The following is a 17452-nucleotide window of genomic DNA, read 5'->3' on the forward strand; positions in this document are numbered from 1 at the left end:
CTTTTTCCTTGTAATTTATGCGTCCTGCGTGGGCTTCAACAAACAGACAACGCAGACACACACATATATATAATAACAATACCACACCTGCAGCTGGTAAAGCGGAAGATAATAAAATTTGAGCAATTTTTGTTTGCATTCTGATGCCATTAAATAAGCGCCAAAATGGTCGACACTGACTCCTGTCGCTGATGCGGCTCCTTTTCCTGTTTCCCATCAGCTTTTGCTGCTTCAATTGCAATTTCATTTTTTTGAAAGTGTGGATGTGTGTTTGCGAATGTGTAATGTGTCAATGGGCGTGCCAGATTTACGTCATGTGTTGCTTCACCTTTTTTTTTGACGCCATACATAATGCGAAAACGGGTGTTGAGGAATAGCGCAGATGTATGTAACACTCGTATTGTATTCCTTAACTAAGCTATGAGTGTTCAGATAATTGTGTTAAGCTCTTTGACCGCCTGTTTGTATGACTGTCCCTCCGTCATTATGAATGTCTTTAACTTAAAAGGGATGTATTTTATCAAGAATTTGCTAAAAAGAATTTTTAATCTATTTCGTCGTTGGTTTGAGGATTTTGTTAAGTGCATAAAAATGGATGTTTGAGAACAAATTGGTTCAAGAACATTATCCTTTCTACAGATTTAGACAAAAATTTAAATTAAAAAATTTAGCGATTAGGTTTTTATCTGGCATGTTTTTTTTTACTAACGGAGAAAGTTGCGTGAAAGCGTATCTAAAGAAAAGCCTTTTCTTATTACATAAGAAGCACAATTTCTCAACAATATTTAGGACTGATCTAGCAAGTGGCCATTATGTCCGATATAATCTAGCTTGGTTGAAAGCTTATAATATTTTTAATGTTTTAAAGGATGAGAATTCACCAAACGCTGCAGAGTTTCGTTTTCTGTTTTTTGTTCTTACAGTCAAAAATTATTTTTTAAAATTGTAATATTTATATTTCTGACAATTTTCTTGTGCGCTCGAATATATAGTAAGTCTGCCTTTAAAGCTTAATTCATAGTTTATAGTATTCTCAAAAAGTGTTCTTTAGCTTAAAATAGAGAAATGTATGTCCTTTTAGTCATAGAAAGGGCATTTCGTAGTCATGTGAGCGCCCTATCACAATTATTTTTTACTTTTTCTTTATTATTTGTACAGTCTGAATGTTTCATTTGTCCTTTTACTCAAGCGTATTTTTTGCATGTGTGTGCATGCAAATAATTTATTTATAAGTTGTTCATAAAAAAGGAAAGAGCACACAATTTTTTTTACTGTGTCACTTATGGCGCGTGTCCTTCGCCACCTTCGCTCATTAACATCAAATTCAAGTGCTTGAAAACTCAGCGCTGCACTCAATTTTTATTTTTATTTGCATTTTAAATGCTCGACGTGTTGTCCTTTTCGCGTAGTGAACAACAACAGCAGCAAGAACACGAACTTCCTGCTGTTTACATTCGCAAACAATTCCTTTGGCAGGACCAACGTCCTTGGCAGCAACACGAGACGCAAGTTGTAATTCCGTTTCTTTATCGCTCTGCCCTTCCCTGGACCTGCCTTACCCATAGCCCATTGGTATGCGAGCACATGTTTTCGAAATGTGTGTGTGGGTGTGCGGGTGAATGTGTGTTTGTGTGTGCGTGTGTGTGTATCTGTGCATGTGTTTGATTTAACTCACAAACGAGATAGAGATAAAGTTTGTTTGGATTCTGTGCTCGCAGTTGTATTTGTTATAACGTACTTTTTTTGCACACTACGTCTGCAGTTCCATCTTTGAAGGCTGTTGGGGCCTTCCTTTGCCTTTTCCTTTACTTTTGCCTTTTCTTCTGCCGCTGTCATATCCTTTATTTCGTTTGTCTTCCTCCAGTTGTTTACTCCTTGCTGTCGCAATCGTTGACGAGCACTCGACAAAAAAAGTCAAGTGATACTTTAAATGAAATTTCACAAATTCATTTTTCAGTATTATTCTCTTGTTGTTTATTTCTCTTCTGCTCGGTTTGAATTTAACCAAAAAAAACCCAAAAAAAAACCAAAGGAAAAGAAAATAAATTGAACTTTTTGCTTTTCTATGCAGTTTTATGTAAATATTGTTAGTACAAGAAACTAAATACGAAAAACAAATAAACAAGTTTTTTGAAAATGCAATTTGTTAAATAAATTAAATACAATGACTGCTGCTTTTTCTCATATGAGCATCAGCTACCTTTTTCTTAATAGATAGTGGATTGCGTCGTTTTATTGTTTAGTGGTCGTTACCTGATTTCCAAAAGTCATCGCAAAGTGAAAGACAAATATTTTTAACAAATGATGTTGCTGTCATTTCATTTTCCAACAGTCTGATCTAAACTGCCAATAAGTCATTGTCATGGCAAAAAGTCAAGTAAATGGTGAACATTTGTTATTCTAAGGACACTCAAATCCTCTCATATCTGAGTGCTGCTTGATGGGCGACATTGAGAACAAGGGTATCCTTTTCGTCTTCTTAATGCCGTGTGCATTTTTTATAATTTCTATGACGGCTATTATAAAGCATTTGGCACTGTTTTCGTGACAATTTTGAACACAATTTAATCAGAGTAATTCATCATTTGCTATTCTTTTGAATAGTAGAATAATTTGACTGCAAATTAGAAATATTTGCTAATATTAAGGTTGCCAATTAGGGATCTCATCTGGGGTAACCAGTTTCCTTATTGACTACCAGAATTGTAATAAGGTTTGAAGCTTTAATCTATACATAATATTCCAAATGGAATATTCCAATTTAATCATTCAACGGCAAAGTAAAACTATTTATATATATATACATAAATCGTGAGTTAAATTAAATGTCCCTTAATAATTAATTTAAAAGTTGCAGTATTGCTTCTATTAGATATTTATTATTATTTCTGCTGACTTGACATAAGTCTTTGAATATAACTACGTTCTGCAACATACAGTTTATTTCTTAAAGAATTCCTTTGATCAAAATATAAAATCATTTAAAATTGAACAAATTAGTGCTAAATGGCTCAATATATCACAATGTTTTAGTGTTTCATTCATTATTTAATGAAGTATTGTTACGAATTTATAGACTAAAGCAAACATTATTGGTGCCTTTCAGTGTTCATGCTTTCGTAGACTAACTTGTTTCTAGAGGCATTATTCTACGGGATTAATATCGAAGGGTTCTATTACGACTACATTCATATGTACTTTTAGGTATTATACGTAAGATTATGTACACTCGAAAAAAGAAGTCATTTTGTTTCAAAACTAAGGAAAAACTGAGTCAATAGGTAGCTAAGTTAGAATGAACTTGAATCAAATATAAAATCATAAATTGAAGTTCATTTTTGGAGGTATTCAAATAGTTGATAGATCGATTTGTATTAAGAACTTGTTGTAAATGGCGATTATATGTAATAGAGCTGAAGTAGGTTCAATTCACTCCAAAGCTTTCATTTCTTTTATTTTAAAATATACTATTTTTGCCACCCTTTTGCTTCAGCTCCATATTAATTAATTTAAATTGATAATATGTTGCACATACTTATTTTTTATCTGTATATCTTCACTTGAAAACCATTCCCCAAGCATTTTTGTTATTATAATAAATATTGTTACTTTTTATTATTGATAAGAGATCTGGATACATTGAAATAGCCGAGTATATCGATAACCACAAAACTGCTGCAAAAGTGCTTGGCAGATCTTCTTTTTCATAAAGATTCATACAAAATTCCAAGTATGATATGTCCTAGATATTATGAAGTACAAAAAAGTGTAATCCGCCTAGAATTTTTATTCTACTAATACCCAGTACTTGTACTCTTAGCAATATTCAAACCCTTTCCGCACACTATTATTTATTCTTTAAGCACAGTCTAGCGAAAAGGTATAGCATTACTCTAAGTTTTTTCGACAGTTGACTAAAATGATTAACAAACGTCCAACTCTGACATGCTTATGAACCTTCTTTTCCCAAACACTTTATAGCACACTGCACTTTAATTAATTTCATAATTGTTATGCAGACTTCATTTAAAGTTCTTAAGAGCACGGTAAACAATAATTCCACTTAAGTTTCTACCTTCGACAAAAACAAGTCAACAATATTCAGCATAAATTTATGTGTTTTTGTGCGAGACAGAGGAATATTTTAATTTTGCATAAGTGGCGAAATAACGAGGAGAGTTAGAGTATAGTCCGAGACAACCACACCCACTAATTGTCGCATTGCCACACCCGCCTTAAAATGCCAGTCATCCCGGCAGTTGGCCAACTAATTTTTGGCAATTTCTTCAATTTGGTTTGTTGACTTGTGTCCTTGTTGTTGTTGCCGCTGCTTTTTGTGGCTGGTAACTTTTGAAATCTTTGGCTTCAAAAATGCACAACAACATGTCACAAACAAGTTCTGACAACGGTTTCAAAAACCAAAAGCTGGCCTGAAGTAGTAGAGGGAAGGGGGACCACCAAAATATCTTAAAATGTTGGTTCAAGGGTCTGTTTGCTGGTCTGTTTGTTTTGGTTTTTTGAAATGAATGTCGTTAACCACACTTATCAGCTAAGCACATTTTGTCAGACACAGACAAAATGTGGGTGTAGGGTGTGCTGTGCTGCCAGGATATTCAATGTGGTATTCAAGGCTCACATATGGTGTTAAATTAAGTTGAGTTTTATCGGTTGTCAGAGTGTAAATATTTGCTTAGACTATATGAGTGTGTGTAGACATACCGAATAGTTTAGGTCATTATCCTTGTGTTATCCTTTTCAACGTCATCGATTAGCAGAATGCCAACGGCAAGTGGCGTTGCCACGCAACGTCCTCACTGTTGATTGTGGAAAGCCACAGGGCAGCCAAACGAAAACAAACCAAGGCAAACAAGAAAAAACCCGTCGAGTTATTTAAGCTAGGGGTGTGAATATATTCGAGTATTTGTATAACGTATGTTATGTGTGTGTGTGTGGCAGCGCGCGCACCAAACACTTGCCACTTACCACTTGAAGTGGCCAAAACCGCACAAACTAAAACACAAGGCGTTGAAAGGACAACACAACCGCAAGCACACCAAATAGAAACTGTTCACGTCACTAAGCGACCGAGTGTGTGTTTTGAAAAAATCTCGGATATGAACTATTTTTGTATGTTTAGCTTTAATTTTTTAAGCTGCATTGCACTTGAATTATGTTCACACGACTGCGTTTCTGAAACACTGATAGCAACTAACTGGCTTCTTTAGCTGCTCAATGCACTTGGCCAGGATAATGGACAACTTATGTTCAGTGTTCGGCCAGCTGTTCAATTCAACACGACCGTCTGCTCGCACAGCTCGCCATCAACTGCTGCAACTGGCCGACGAGCGCAGCCGAAGGCATTATTAACGCGTTAGTTTTCCCCACACGAGGGAAATTCAAAGACACATTTTCAACACGCCATTGCAACAGAGTTTTCCGCTCTCTCTGGCGCTCTCGCTTTTCCTCTGCTCGTCTGCACTTTTGTTTTGGGCAATTCGCCTGAAAATGGCCAAAAAGTGCCGACGGTGTCGTTTTTGTCGCTCTGGTGAGCATGCGCCTTCCATCAGCCTGTTTGGCATTTTCATTTTGCCGGTTTGTTTACGTTTTGTGTTGGCCTGCTTTGGTTTACCGGCTTTCCACATTTTTGTCTTTCCGTTTTTCGTTTTTTCTTTTTTGCTGACGAGCTTAAATCATATGATTTTCTGCTGCCCATGCCACGCACTCTTTCGCGCCTTCTCTGTCCCTCTCTCTCTCTCTCCTTCTATCTCTCTGGGGATTCGGCTTATTTTTAATGGATTTGGTTTGCTTTTATTTGATTAAGGCATTCCATTTTTCAATTGCCACTCGGGCAACAGATTGACATGTTAATGTGTCGGGGGAATCGATTGCCAAATGAAAATATTTAAATTAATGCTATTTAGTGATTAATTTGCAACTTGATGTATTATATTAGACGTAAATATTTTAGTGATTGGTACACTTGTTTATTATTTTAAGGCTGTTGAACAAAACGAATTTTGAAAATGTAAAATTTTGACATAATCTATGCCTTACATACCATGCTATGGAAATCTAAAATTATTGTGGATCGAAATTATTTTCTTGTTCTGCCAGTATTTTCAGCATCTACTGATGAACTTTCCCTTAATTTTTGATTACTGGTTTTCAATGTACTCTTAGTTCATGTCACCGTCTCATTTTAAGACAATAAACAAAATGCTAAGAAAAGGCTTTTAACAATTCATCAAATCCGATATACTTATACATATGTACTAATCTAATCTAATCTAATTTGTAATTCGAAACAGACTGAGGTTTTAATCTCTTTCTGATTTAGAACCTGTTCCTAATTCGAAACTGAGTGACATTTTTAAAGTATTCATTCGTTAACATCAAAAATTAATAGTTTTAAAAGATGAGATCGTCAGGATATTGCAGAAATTGATTTTAGGCGTAATTAAAATACACAGAAAAGTGAATAGTCAGGTAGTTGATTTTGATTCTTACCCAGTCTTCGTTTTAAAAAAGGCCAGCAATTTTTCGGGAGGAGGAATTTTCAGAGGATAGCTAGATAGTAAGTAGTTATAAATGGATTATCTGCAGTCTCTTGGTAGCGGCATGGAGACATGATTTAAATGAATCAGAATTGTCTTTAACGTCTCTTTTATAGGAGATTGGAACTGCTAATTCCCACACACAAGTATATATAAACAAGAGATAAGGCTACAGTTGAACAAGGCCAACCCTGTACTTAAACAAACTTCCGCCGCAGACAAAAAAAAAAAGAAGAAGAAGGGCGAACCCACTCTTGCAGTTTGCGGGAGTAGTAGATCTTAGTTTAGATCTATTTCTCTCGTCATAATAATTAAAAATACTTATATACCTTATGGGGTTAGAGATGCTTCCGACTGGTATACTCTTCACAAACCTCTTTGCACCTCTTTACCCTCCAGCGTTATATTGTTACAATGTGAGAAGTTTAGCTGAACTTCTTAGTTGTTCATTAAATCTGTAATTAAAAGTACCATCTAGCCTGCATTAAGCAATGGACTCTCCTAATTGGCTCTACCAATTGTTAAGCCCCAATATGTCGACGACAGTTGGACTTTTTAAAGTCAAAGCTCGAACGTACTTGAATCCCATCACAATGGCGACCACAGAAATTTGACAGTGTACAGCTAGCCATTTAAGGAGTCTTACCCATATGCTTGCGGGCTTATTTACCAGAATTCCACGTTTCATTCCAGACAGCCTAAGCCTCAAGCAGTCCGAGAACGAGGAGGACGTGTACAATAAACAAAGTGTATCAATTATAATACGGGTGGAAGGCTAACGACCCAACCGACCTGTGGCCAGTGCAAGTGGCAGCCATGTTGGCGACCGGGCTCACAGCCACAATTACCTCAGATCCGGGCATCCTGTGCTTTCATCACTGCAACGTAAAAGTTTTCTGCTTCACTTTGCCGCACACTTGTCCCCAATGCAATGCGCAACTTGATGCCGACACAGACACAGGGACGGGCACCGACACCGGCCCCGGCACCGGCACCGGTACCAGTAGCAGTACCGGTCCAGACAAAGCTACAACAGAAACAACAACAGCAACAAGAACCAAAACAACCGCCAGAGTGGACACAAGGCTGCTGCCATTTCGACTGCCTTACCCTTTCGTACGAGCCACACAGTATCCGTGCGCGATTGTTCTACGACCCTCGACCGGCGACTTTCTCAAGTGAGTAATGGTTTGGGTTGGGTTGGATTGGTGGGAATACATTTTGCATTTTTTGACCGCTCACTGCGCTTTAAAGCAGACTCGACAAATTCTGGTCAAATATTAACAAATCCGCCCCCAATTGTGAAGCGCCTGTTTCTATATATGCAGAGAGAGAGTGCAGCTTCTGTTGTGTTTTATTTTTTCATGGCGTGTATTTCCGCAGCGATTACAACAACGCCACCGATTTGCATATCGCTGTGACCACATCCGCAGGCGACATCGTTGAATTCGATCGGGACGGACTCCAGCGCCATCGACGTGAAGATAATCCGGCCGAGTGGTGGCAATCGCTGCTGGTCGGCGATGTGCCCGAGCCCTGGCACGACTACTGGGACGAGGTATTGCAGCAGGTAAGTGCCACCTCCAATAAAGCTCTCGCTCCGAAATGCATGCAAAGCGCTAAGACCCCATTTTGCACAAATAGATTTGCGCCCAGACAACGCATTGGTCCATTGCCCGATACGAGGAGGTCAGTCACAATTGTTACACCTTTGTGCTGGCCTTTCTGCAGGCGCTGGGCCACGCACAGCTCAGCGAGGCGGCCCGCAGCAAGACCAGCTTCTGTGAGCAGTATATAGTTCCTAGAACGACAACGGCTGGCAAATATATATCGCTATATCGTAAGCTGCGCGTGGCCAATGTCTATGTGCATCCACCGAAGCATCGACAGGCCAAGGTGCGCCAAGAGAATGGATCAGCGGGACATGTGCAGGTGCAGGTGAAGGCTAATATGGAGAGCTGCACAAATCACAGTATTCGGTCACGCTCACGCACGCGACACACACTTTGCACCATCGAGGAATGACTCACGCCAGAGAGAACTACTTATTAAACTATTCTATTCCTAAACAATAATCTCAAGCACTTTTCAAGAGCAACTAGACTTAAAACCTGATTTATCCCAGCTAGATTCGAATTAATGAAAATGGTAATGGGAATCAAAAAGCAAGGATTATGGAATTAGGGATGGGCGTGAGCGCAAGCAGGAGTTCAATAAATGGCTGCACTTTTATCGTGCATCTTCTAATTTATCGAACACCCCTACTTACAGGTAAGTTTGAATTAATCGCGCTCATCTCTAGTAAGTAGAACTTAGCCCTTGCAGATCCTGTATGAAAATTTCCAAAATAACTATCTATAACTATCTAAAAACTATTAATTTTAAGCCAACAGCATATTTGTTTAAGTAATGAGTTCACTTAATATTACAAATGCATAATGTTAAGCTTTTTTTTAGGATCTCAGGATTTTTAGTGCAAGCTATTTATTTCGCATATTGTCGCAGCTGAAGTAAAAAATTGCACAACTAGTGTTTAGAATACAAAATATTTTAGATGTCATATCAGACGTATTTTAATTCTACTTTAAGCATAAAGTAATTGACGCACGTCCGCAAAATCCTTTAATAAAGCCAACGTCTCATTCATATTAAGTTGATGCTCCTTTTCCAATATGGTTTCATTATGGGGACTAGCTCTCACATCTTTTACGACATACGTTTCGTGTGGACTAAACACATTCTTTCGGTACTCACCATCGATATTGCCGCCCGGCTCATATGCAACAACAATAAAAATAAGGTCACCTCTGCAATAAAGATGAAAGCTTCTAAGCCACAACTAAATTGGTAATTCAATCGAGAATACTGACTTGCGTGTCAGGCCTATTCCAATATATTTGGAAGAGCGCCAAACCATTTTCGTGAAATGATGATATCTGTACGAAAAGACTCCCTTGGCATAGTTGTAGAGTGAGCGTTCCCTATACCATGCCTCTATTGTGGCCAGCGGGTTCAATGGTAGTGCCGTTTTGGCCAGATTAAATCTATAGGAGCGTTTGTAAACCGGATGTAGGAGAGTATTTTTTGTGCCAATTACCTAAAGGAAGCGCTGATTTCTTTTTAACTATTTAAGTATATTTGTCCAAATACTTACTCGGGCCCAGGCTTGCGCAATCTTTGTCAGATAATGAGAAGTTGTTAGCGGTGGCACATGGTGTATTTCTCGATATTTGTTATGCATTTTTAGAGTTTCTGGCTTGAAATCGGACAGGGTATGTATTTGTGGAGACACCTAAAACATTTAACCACTCAATGGTATAACTTTTGAAATACTCTAAAGACCTACTCACCAAAGGCAGGGCGCCTAACAGGATAAACAGATATATCTTCACTCTACAGGCCATTGAATGAACGGTGTTCCACACTCTCTACATTTGACTAACAACCTGATGAATGGTTGTGAAAAGTGAATAATGAATGTGTCACGCAATACAGCTTGTCTAACGTTATCAGACACACATAATCATAATCGCATGTGCTTTATATATACTATATATATCGTCTTTTAGCAGTAGCATTAACTTAATTGATATCAGTTTAGTCATATCTTGTAGTTGCCACTGCTCTCAACTCTTTCATTTTCGTGTTGTATACACATAATAACAGTTTTTAAGGTGCTGATAAAATCTAAGCTCTAATTAGTTAGAAAGGCGTATTTAAAAGTCGAAATATATTGGTTGGCCGTACACAAAATAAAATGACAAAAAATGTATTGAAAATACCTTAAAGGTCTTAAATTGGGGAAATTTTAACAGATTTAATTTTGTTATGTAGAATAGTGGCTCTATTCCCAGCTTTCTTGCATTCGTTATTAGATCAAGCGCATATATTGTATGGAGGAGACAAAGAAATGTTCATAAATAGGGAAAACTATCTAAAACACCTTTTAAAGTAGGCTGGACAGAAAGGCAACACTCAGTACTTAATTGTGTAAAGTATTCATTGGTAAATGTACTTAGCTGTAGTAAATAGTCAGTTAGAAATCGTTAGCAAGTCGTAAGCCGAAGCAGAAGTTGGTGGTCAGGAGTCAAGAGTCCATCCTTGAAGCAGGGATAAAGGATAAAGCCATTAAAAGAATCAGAAGTCGCTCATCGAAGAAGCATGTATCTAAGTTGTAATTCAAACATGAATATCTATAAAGCAACATTCTTAAATTAATAGGATTAATATTACTTTAAATTATTATTGTAAAAAAACGGTATATAATATTCGTTTGCGTGCATATATTTGGTTTATTTAACAAATTTAAAATTGACCCTATTCGTTTATGATAGACAAGGCCGACCCGCAAAATTTCTGGTATGGTCAAGGATAATATTTATAAAGATGTGCATTAGAAATACACGAAGCGTTTCCTTCATATTTAACAATTTTTTAAACGGATCTTTTATAACAGAAAAATTTCTTCCATTAATATAATGAATATCTGTATAAATAAAACATGTTTTCTCTCATTCATAAACTAAATGGTCTCAATATGTTTGTCGGTTGTAGCGACAACATTTAGTTTTCAATTAACAACATTAAAATATTAAATGTAAATGGAATGGAATATCACATGTGTGTTGGCTTCTTTGGGTGGTGTTTGTCATTTTTGGTCTTAGCACTGGAACTTAAATCTACATAGGCGGGAGTTACTTCCTAACCAGCTCTGGGTGCCACATTTTGTTGAAACATATTTGCATAGTTGCCCGGTGGGTCATAGTTGCAAACCACATAAATGGTGTTTCCACTGCAACAAAAGATACGTTTAGAACTCCTTTGGGCGCATTTAAAGTGTTACTCACCGCCTGGCAAAACCAACGCCTAGTTCTCTGGAAGCCTTCCAAACCACTTGAGTGAAATGGCCCGTCTTCGTTTGAAACGAAGGACGACGCCAGCTATACTGATTGATTTCGTTGTACCAGGATCGAACAGCATCGGTACCGGTGAGGTTACCACCCGAGGCCCAATAAATGTTTTCACCATAACGGTTGTTTGGTCGATGTTGCATTGTGTTGTTACTCAACAAATGCTAGAATTTAATAGTAATAGTGGTTACTACTTAAATGGGGCTGTAATGTGACGATTTCTGACTTACCTCTGCCCATTGGGTGGCGATTTTTGATACTTCCTGATTCAATCGTAATGGAGGAGCGCCGTGATCCTTGCGATATGCATTGTGAGCGTCAAGCACCTCCCGTGCGAACTTGTCTCTGGAAATTGAAGTCTTACAAAAAAGACATTGATTTTAAATTATTAAAAGAGTCGAAGGTCCGAGTAGCTAGTACTCGTTATTCTAATATTAAGTTTAGTATCAGATACTAGATTTAATTTGTTAAAATAAAAAAAAATAAAAATTATAAAAAAAAGCAAAATTCAATGCTTAATTATTTGTTACGCTTTGTGCTTGTGTGCTTAATAAAAATGCCACTAAAACATTGCCAATTAGGCATTAAACAGTTTTAACGTCGACTAAAGAGCAATCGTTTCTGCAAAGTAATATTCGTTGCATTTTTTCTTTTCAGCACACACTTTCTATTAAATACTTGTAGTTTTGAAAAATTCTTGGCTGTGAGTTATTTTACGAGCAATTGCCGCGAGCAATACTCTTGTTAGTGAGAAACAAAGAATGTGCACAATACGAATTAAATTTTTTAATTATTTTCTTTCTTACATCACTCATTTTTTTTTTAAAATTTGTAACACCCGACGAACACTTGTTATTCACTGGATATAGTTTAAAGACTGAACTGCACAGCAGTCGGCCGCTCGCATATTTATGCGATCACCCCGATACTGATAAGCAAAAGCCCACATTTCTATATCATTGTTTTTCACTGAAGCTGACTAATTTGTTTTATCAGTAATCCGTAGGGCTTGGCATTGTTGACTTCGTCACGTGCCGTGTTCATAGTGCTCTCAGCTGAAAAACATAATGAGACGACAAGAAACGCTTTTGTACGATAAAGATCAAATTTTTACTTCAATAGTAATACAGAGAGAGTCGAGGGCTATGTACGACTTTTTTTTTTGGAATATAATCAGGTCAAATGTACCCTAAGAGCTAGAGGAAATACTTAAAATAGTTTCTATAATGCGAAGGCTTTTGAATTTAGTTTTGAGTCTTAGAACAGCACGTCATAACCACAAAGTATTGGAGTCATTTATACTAATAAGTGTTATAGAGAGGAAAGATTTGATTATTTGTTTGCTTGGATTGAATAAGCTGCGAAACTACTGGACCGATTTAAAGAATTCTTTCACTGTTGGGAAGCTACACTATCCCCGAGTGATATAGGCTACGTATTATATTTGCAGAAAAAAACTAAAATTACTAAAATTCCAATAATGCAACCCAAGTTGAAACAAATTCCCTACAAAATTCCTTATCATCTTTGCAATTGACACATCATTTTAATGGTTCCGATTGCTGATAAAAATAAAAATATGATCACAAACAACTCTATCAGTTGTACTTCTCCCAATATTCTAAGATAAAAACACTCTGATTGAAAAGGATGCAAGTCCTAGAATCTTCGTAAAGTGGCATGTTTTTTAATGCCTGGAGGGCCAACTACGTCCTCACCACTCCTCCTTCTTGTATATATATATATTTGCTTGTAAATATATATATAAAGGAAAAATATTTGAAAACATGAAGCAAAAGTTATAAATGGTATGGTTTTGCACAATATCAGAATAATGAGCCATAAATACCTCTTATTCCGGAGTACACAGTACTAATACTACTATAGTGATAATCGCACTACGCAGGAAATGACATCAGCCGTCCACGGCATAGCAAAGCATACCCGTAGTATTGTTGTGGCAACAAGCGTTGCACGTGCGTTTGTATCTCAGGCAGAAGGCGCTGACAATGCCGCTCGTTGACTTGCCAACAGTGCCTCGTTAATAATCATAATAGGTGTAGCACAGGCGTCAGCGACGCCATCACCTTTGGTATGCAAAACTGTCATGAGTCGGGAAAATGTAATTACGTTCTCGCTGATGAGCGAGCAAGGATATGCGCCTGTTTATGGCGCAGTCGTTGCTGGTCCTAGTTGGTGTTGGTGTTGGTATTGGTATTGGTATTAGTGTAGGTGTTAGCGTAGATGTTGATGTCGATGTCGGCAGACGACATTTCATCTAAGATAGAAAGCAATACGTGCATCTACAATTTATAATGTTGCTGCAAACTTTGAGGACACGTAATTTAGAAGTAAATAAGTTTGCTCGTCTCAGTTTGTGCGCAAACTTTTGCCCAAGAGCTTCCACGGGAGCAACAAAGCCGAATCGCTTTAGTTAAAAGAGAAATAGAAAATGTTATTGAATTTAGAAAGAGCGTTTTCGGATTTTTTCATTCTTTTGTTTCACATTTTTGTAATAAATACAACTAAAATATGTTTTGCCATATCGCTAGGGTCTCTAAAAATTTAAAACACATAATAATACGAAAATGTCAGGTCAGTTTTGAACCTTTGCGCTCATGGAAACGAATAAATAAATGAATTGGAAATCAAAAATATATATTTTGTGTTTAAGTTCGGATTAAGTCACAATACTTTCATGGAATTGTTTTATTTCTCCATTTTGTTCAATAAGTAGAAAAGGTTAAGTTGCCTCTACTCTTAAAATTGAGATATCTTTACCTCAAATGTAAAGTGAATAAATTTAAATTGAAATATAATATTTTAGCTTGAAAAAATAAAATAAAATAAAATAGCAATTGCAGCTGATAATACTTTTTTGATATTTAACGTCAATCTTGAACTAAAAAAAAAATTATATATTTTTTTTAAATACTGGTTGCTGTTTAAAAAGACAATTTAAGTCTCAAGTTTAATAATAGTAATATTTAAGATTAAATTTTATCAATTTTGTAATTTGGAAAAAAAAGGAAAGGGAATCTAATCAGGATGTAAAGTAGTGAGGATTTTTCAAAGTAAAAGTAAACACAAAATTGTTTCTACGATTCTAATTTGTTACACCTGGCCTAACGGTTAATCTATGTTTTATGTTGATGTACCTGTGTGCTTGATTTGGCACATTTGGCACATTTTCGAAATACTTCTTACTCATGTAAAAAGGTCAGAAGGACATAATTTAAAAAAAAAAAATCAATCAATATAAATGGTGTTCTTTTATTTTAAAAATGTACTATTTACTTTAAGATACGCCTTGTAAATGCCACAAGAAATATTAAATATTTTAAATTAATATTACGGTGTCCTAGTTTTTAAAATGATCGAAGATATCTATCTCTACTGTGACTTGTACAACTAATTTCACGCTTGTACTTCTTTTAGTTAACGCTTTCGATTGCAAACAGCCGCTTCTAAAAGGACTTTTGAACACCTTAAGTGTGAGTTGAATATTTATATCGTTTATAACTAAAGGAATTAGCAATATGTGTTTTTTTCTTCTATGCAATTTATACATTTACTGGGATTCCCGTTTCTATAAAATATTGCACAAACAGTTGTGAAATAAAAGCAACTTATCTATGAGCCATTGGTTTTTCAAAAATAACTACTTCGTATCGATAACAACAATAATAACAATATAGTTCTGCCGCTATATTTTTTATACTAAATGCATTTGCCAACTTTCAGTGTTCAAATTTTTTCACGTTTCACATGCACCGATTTTTATTCGTCAATGTTCGTCATATAAGATAATGTTATAAATAAATTGCAAACATTAGATATTTAGTGAGAATTAATCACTTCCTTTTTGCCAGTGCCTTTGGTATAAGTGCCACAAAAACCGAAATCTAATTAATATTGACGCATAACATAATTAGTAGTGTGGTCAACAATTGGACGATCGACTGGGTGTGGAGTCGATCACGTAGACACAACCAGGTCAGTCTACAATTTGCCATATCTTAAAAATAAAAAATGCTCGTGGTGTGGAGGGCTATGTCATACATAACTAAGTAGCAATAATAATGATACAGACGCCGTTTGGTCGTCGCTTTATCAGTGCTCCCCAAAGAAACTGGAGTGAATCATGAAACCTGAGTGGTACTACGTGGTGGCGTGATATATTCTTGGTTGTTTCCCACTTATATATATATACAAAAAAACCAGGTACGCAACGGCTTATGTAAGACTCCCCCAACACGAGTAATGTGCAATATAGAATTCAATTTTGTTGAGCAGGCGAGTACGTGGCAAAAATCAAATCAGCATTTGAACCAAAAAGACAACAAGACCTTGCACGGCATTTAAAACGTTTCTCTTTATTTTTTGTATTTCTTTCATTTCCTTCGGCTCTTCTAAACATTCATTTTCAGTCCACATTGTGAACTTTGTATCCAGTGCTGGCGCCAACAAGCGCCAAGCTATTCAAGCTATTTAGCACCCATTGTTAATGATGTGGATGATGACGACGGCACAGCTCTTGTATGGCTGCACTTGGACATTGTGCTGGCCAAAAGAGCTCTAACTATTCTCCTCTATACTATATTGGCCGTTTGACACGTTTTTAGCGGCACCAACAAAACCAAACCAAAACTAAAACAAAAGCTAAAAGAAAACGGTCAAGCAAGCATTGAATCTTAACTAATGTCAAACGCTTTGTATGCTGACAACCAAGCATTCGCTGGAAGAAAACAGCACAAGATTGAAACTATTTAAAAAAAAAATGAAAATTATTTAAAATGAATCTTTTTCTTTTTCAAAAAAATGCTATACTTTGTAAGCATGAATAGAAACTTTGTGTCTATAAGAATGATAAAGATAAAGAGAGGAAAAGATATGGGAAAATCTATAGCAGCATACTTTTCTAAAATATTTTATTTCAATTTAATATTTTATCAGATGATTAGTCCATGAATAAATCTAAATACTTTTGCAATAAAAAATATATCTTATCAGTTAAATGCCAGCCCCACATAGACACTAGTCTCTAATGTTGGCGGGTATTGTAGATCAGCTTGGGGAATGATTTGATATTCGATATTGAAAGCATTTTTCTGCATTCTTCAGTGAGACAAGCCTATGCGCATTGATAAGATGTTACTAGGCTGGACATTGGCAAAACTACTTGTAGAGTTCCAATATTTCTTAAATTAAATAAAGACCATGCATAAATTAATAAGAAAAAAGAAAATACAGTATTTTCTCCGAGTGCACTTAAGCTTGCACTGACAGCTCTAATTTAGTGCTTTCATATTTTTCTTGCATCTGCAATGTTGCTCAAATAACGCTTGCTTGTGGTATCGGGCATTATGAATTTACAAAATACAAGTACATTCAGTGAGAGACTTTGATTGATAAGCCAAAAATGCACAGCTCCAAAACAGAAGCCAGACAAATCGCTGCACATTCTTTGGAACATAAAGCAAACTACAGACTAATGACTAATAATATTAATTACTCAACAGAACATACATAGTAAAGTGTAATTGCTTCGCAATGGCGATGATAAGGAATTTAACAGCCGATAGGCGATGTTGCTGTCAACCTTTAATTTTTATTTACCGCCACTTGATACAAGTGTCTTATAAATATTTACAGACTGTGGCGACTGATAAGAAACGGAGATAATAAACGCTTTGATTCACTGCAGTAAATCGTGAATGTTCGGTCGACGGGTAAATACCCTCAGTAACTTTATTGATTTCCAAAAGTTCAAAAACCTAGTTAAACAGTTAAGAAGCTACCTTTAATTGTGGTAGAAATATAGGCGTTTGGATGAGTAAAATTTCCAAAAGGTCCTATATATACTTACTACTCGTGAGCTAAAGATGAATATTCGCAGAAATATTTAGAGAGTACTGAGATGCAAGACTAATTTTGTTTTGTGTTGAGTTTTTTTTATTGATATTTAAAAATGTTTTTACTATAATA

At 36.2% G+C, this 17452-nt stretch overlaps 4 protein-coding genes across 5 annotated transcripts in view; 1 reads left to right on the top strand and 3 right to left on the bottom strand.

The window, feature by feature from the left end:
* The window catches only part of LOC115631213 (protein eyes shut), an 84929-nt gene extending 79622 nt beyond the window's left edge, over positions 1–5307 (bottom strand). Inside the window, exon 1 of the mRNA XM_030527918.1 lies at positions 4720–5307. The gene's annotated coding sequence lies outside the window, so the exon portion shown is untranslated. The remainder of the gene's footprint in view (positions 1–4719) is intronic.
* Positions 1–9030, top strand: part of LOC115631214 (MKRN2 opposite strand protein) — an 86929-nt gene extending 77899 nt beyond the window's left edge. For both annotated transcript variants that reach the window (XM_030527919.1, XM_030527920.1), the window contains 3 exons: positions 7248–7732; positions 7938–8124; positions 8199–9030. In XM_030527919.1, coding sequence (XP_030383779.1) covers positions 7371–7732; positions 7938–8124; positions 8199–8579 — 930 coding nt within the window. In that variant the 5' untranslated portion in view covers positions 7248–7370 and the 3' untranslated portion in view covers positions 8580–9030. The remainder of the gene's footprint in view (positions 1–7247; positions 7733–7937; positions 8125–8198) is intronic.
* Positions 9031–9061: 31 nt separating this feature from the next.
* LOC115631216 (Golgi-associated plant pathogenesis-related protein 1-like) lies at positions 9062–9972 on the bottom strand. The gene is made up of 4 exons (XM_030527921.1): positions 9905–9972; positions 9709–9846; positions 9425–9651; positions 9062–9361 (listed from the first exon to the last, which is right to left on the bottom strand). Exons 1-4 carry the CDS (start codon positions 9956–9958, stop codon positions 9139–9141), a joined length of 642 nt encoding a protein of 213 aa, XP_030383781.1. The 5' UTR covers positions 9959–9972; the 3' UTR covers positions 9062–9138.
* A 1114-nt stretch (positions 9973–11086) lies between these two features.
* LOC115631808 (Golgi-associated plant pathogenesis-related protein 1-like) lies at positions 11087–12318 on the bottom strand. Its single transcript, XM_030528645.1, has 4 exons — positions 12271–12318; positions 11695–11823; positions 11402–11628; positions 11087–11346 (listed from the first exon to the last, which is right to left on the bottom strand). Exons 1-4 carry the CDS (start codon positions 12277–12279, stop codon positions 11256–11258), a joined length of 456 nt encoding a protein of 151 aa, XP_030384505.1. The 5' UTR covers positions 12280–12318; the 3' UTR covers positions 11087–11255.
* Between the last annotated feature and the right edge of the window lie 5134 nt (positions 12319–17452).

Source organism: Scaptodrosophila lebanonensis, unplaced genomic scaffold (assembly GCF_003285725.1).
Source record: "Scaptodrosophila lebanonensis strain 11010-0011.00,11010-0021.00 unplaced genomic scaffold, SlebRS2 tig00001412-arrow-pilon, whole genome shotgun sequence".
Classification (NCBI taxonomy): domain Eukaryota; kingdom Metazoa; phylum Arthropoda; class Insecta; order Diptera; family Drosophilidae; genus Scaptodrosophila; species Scaptodrosophila lebanonensis.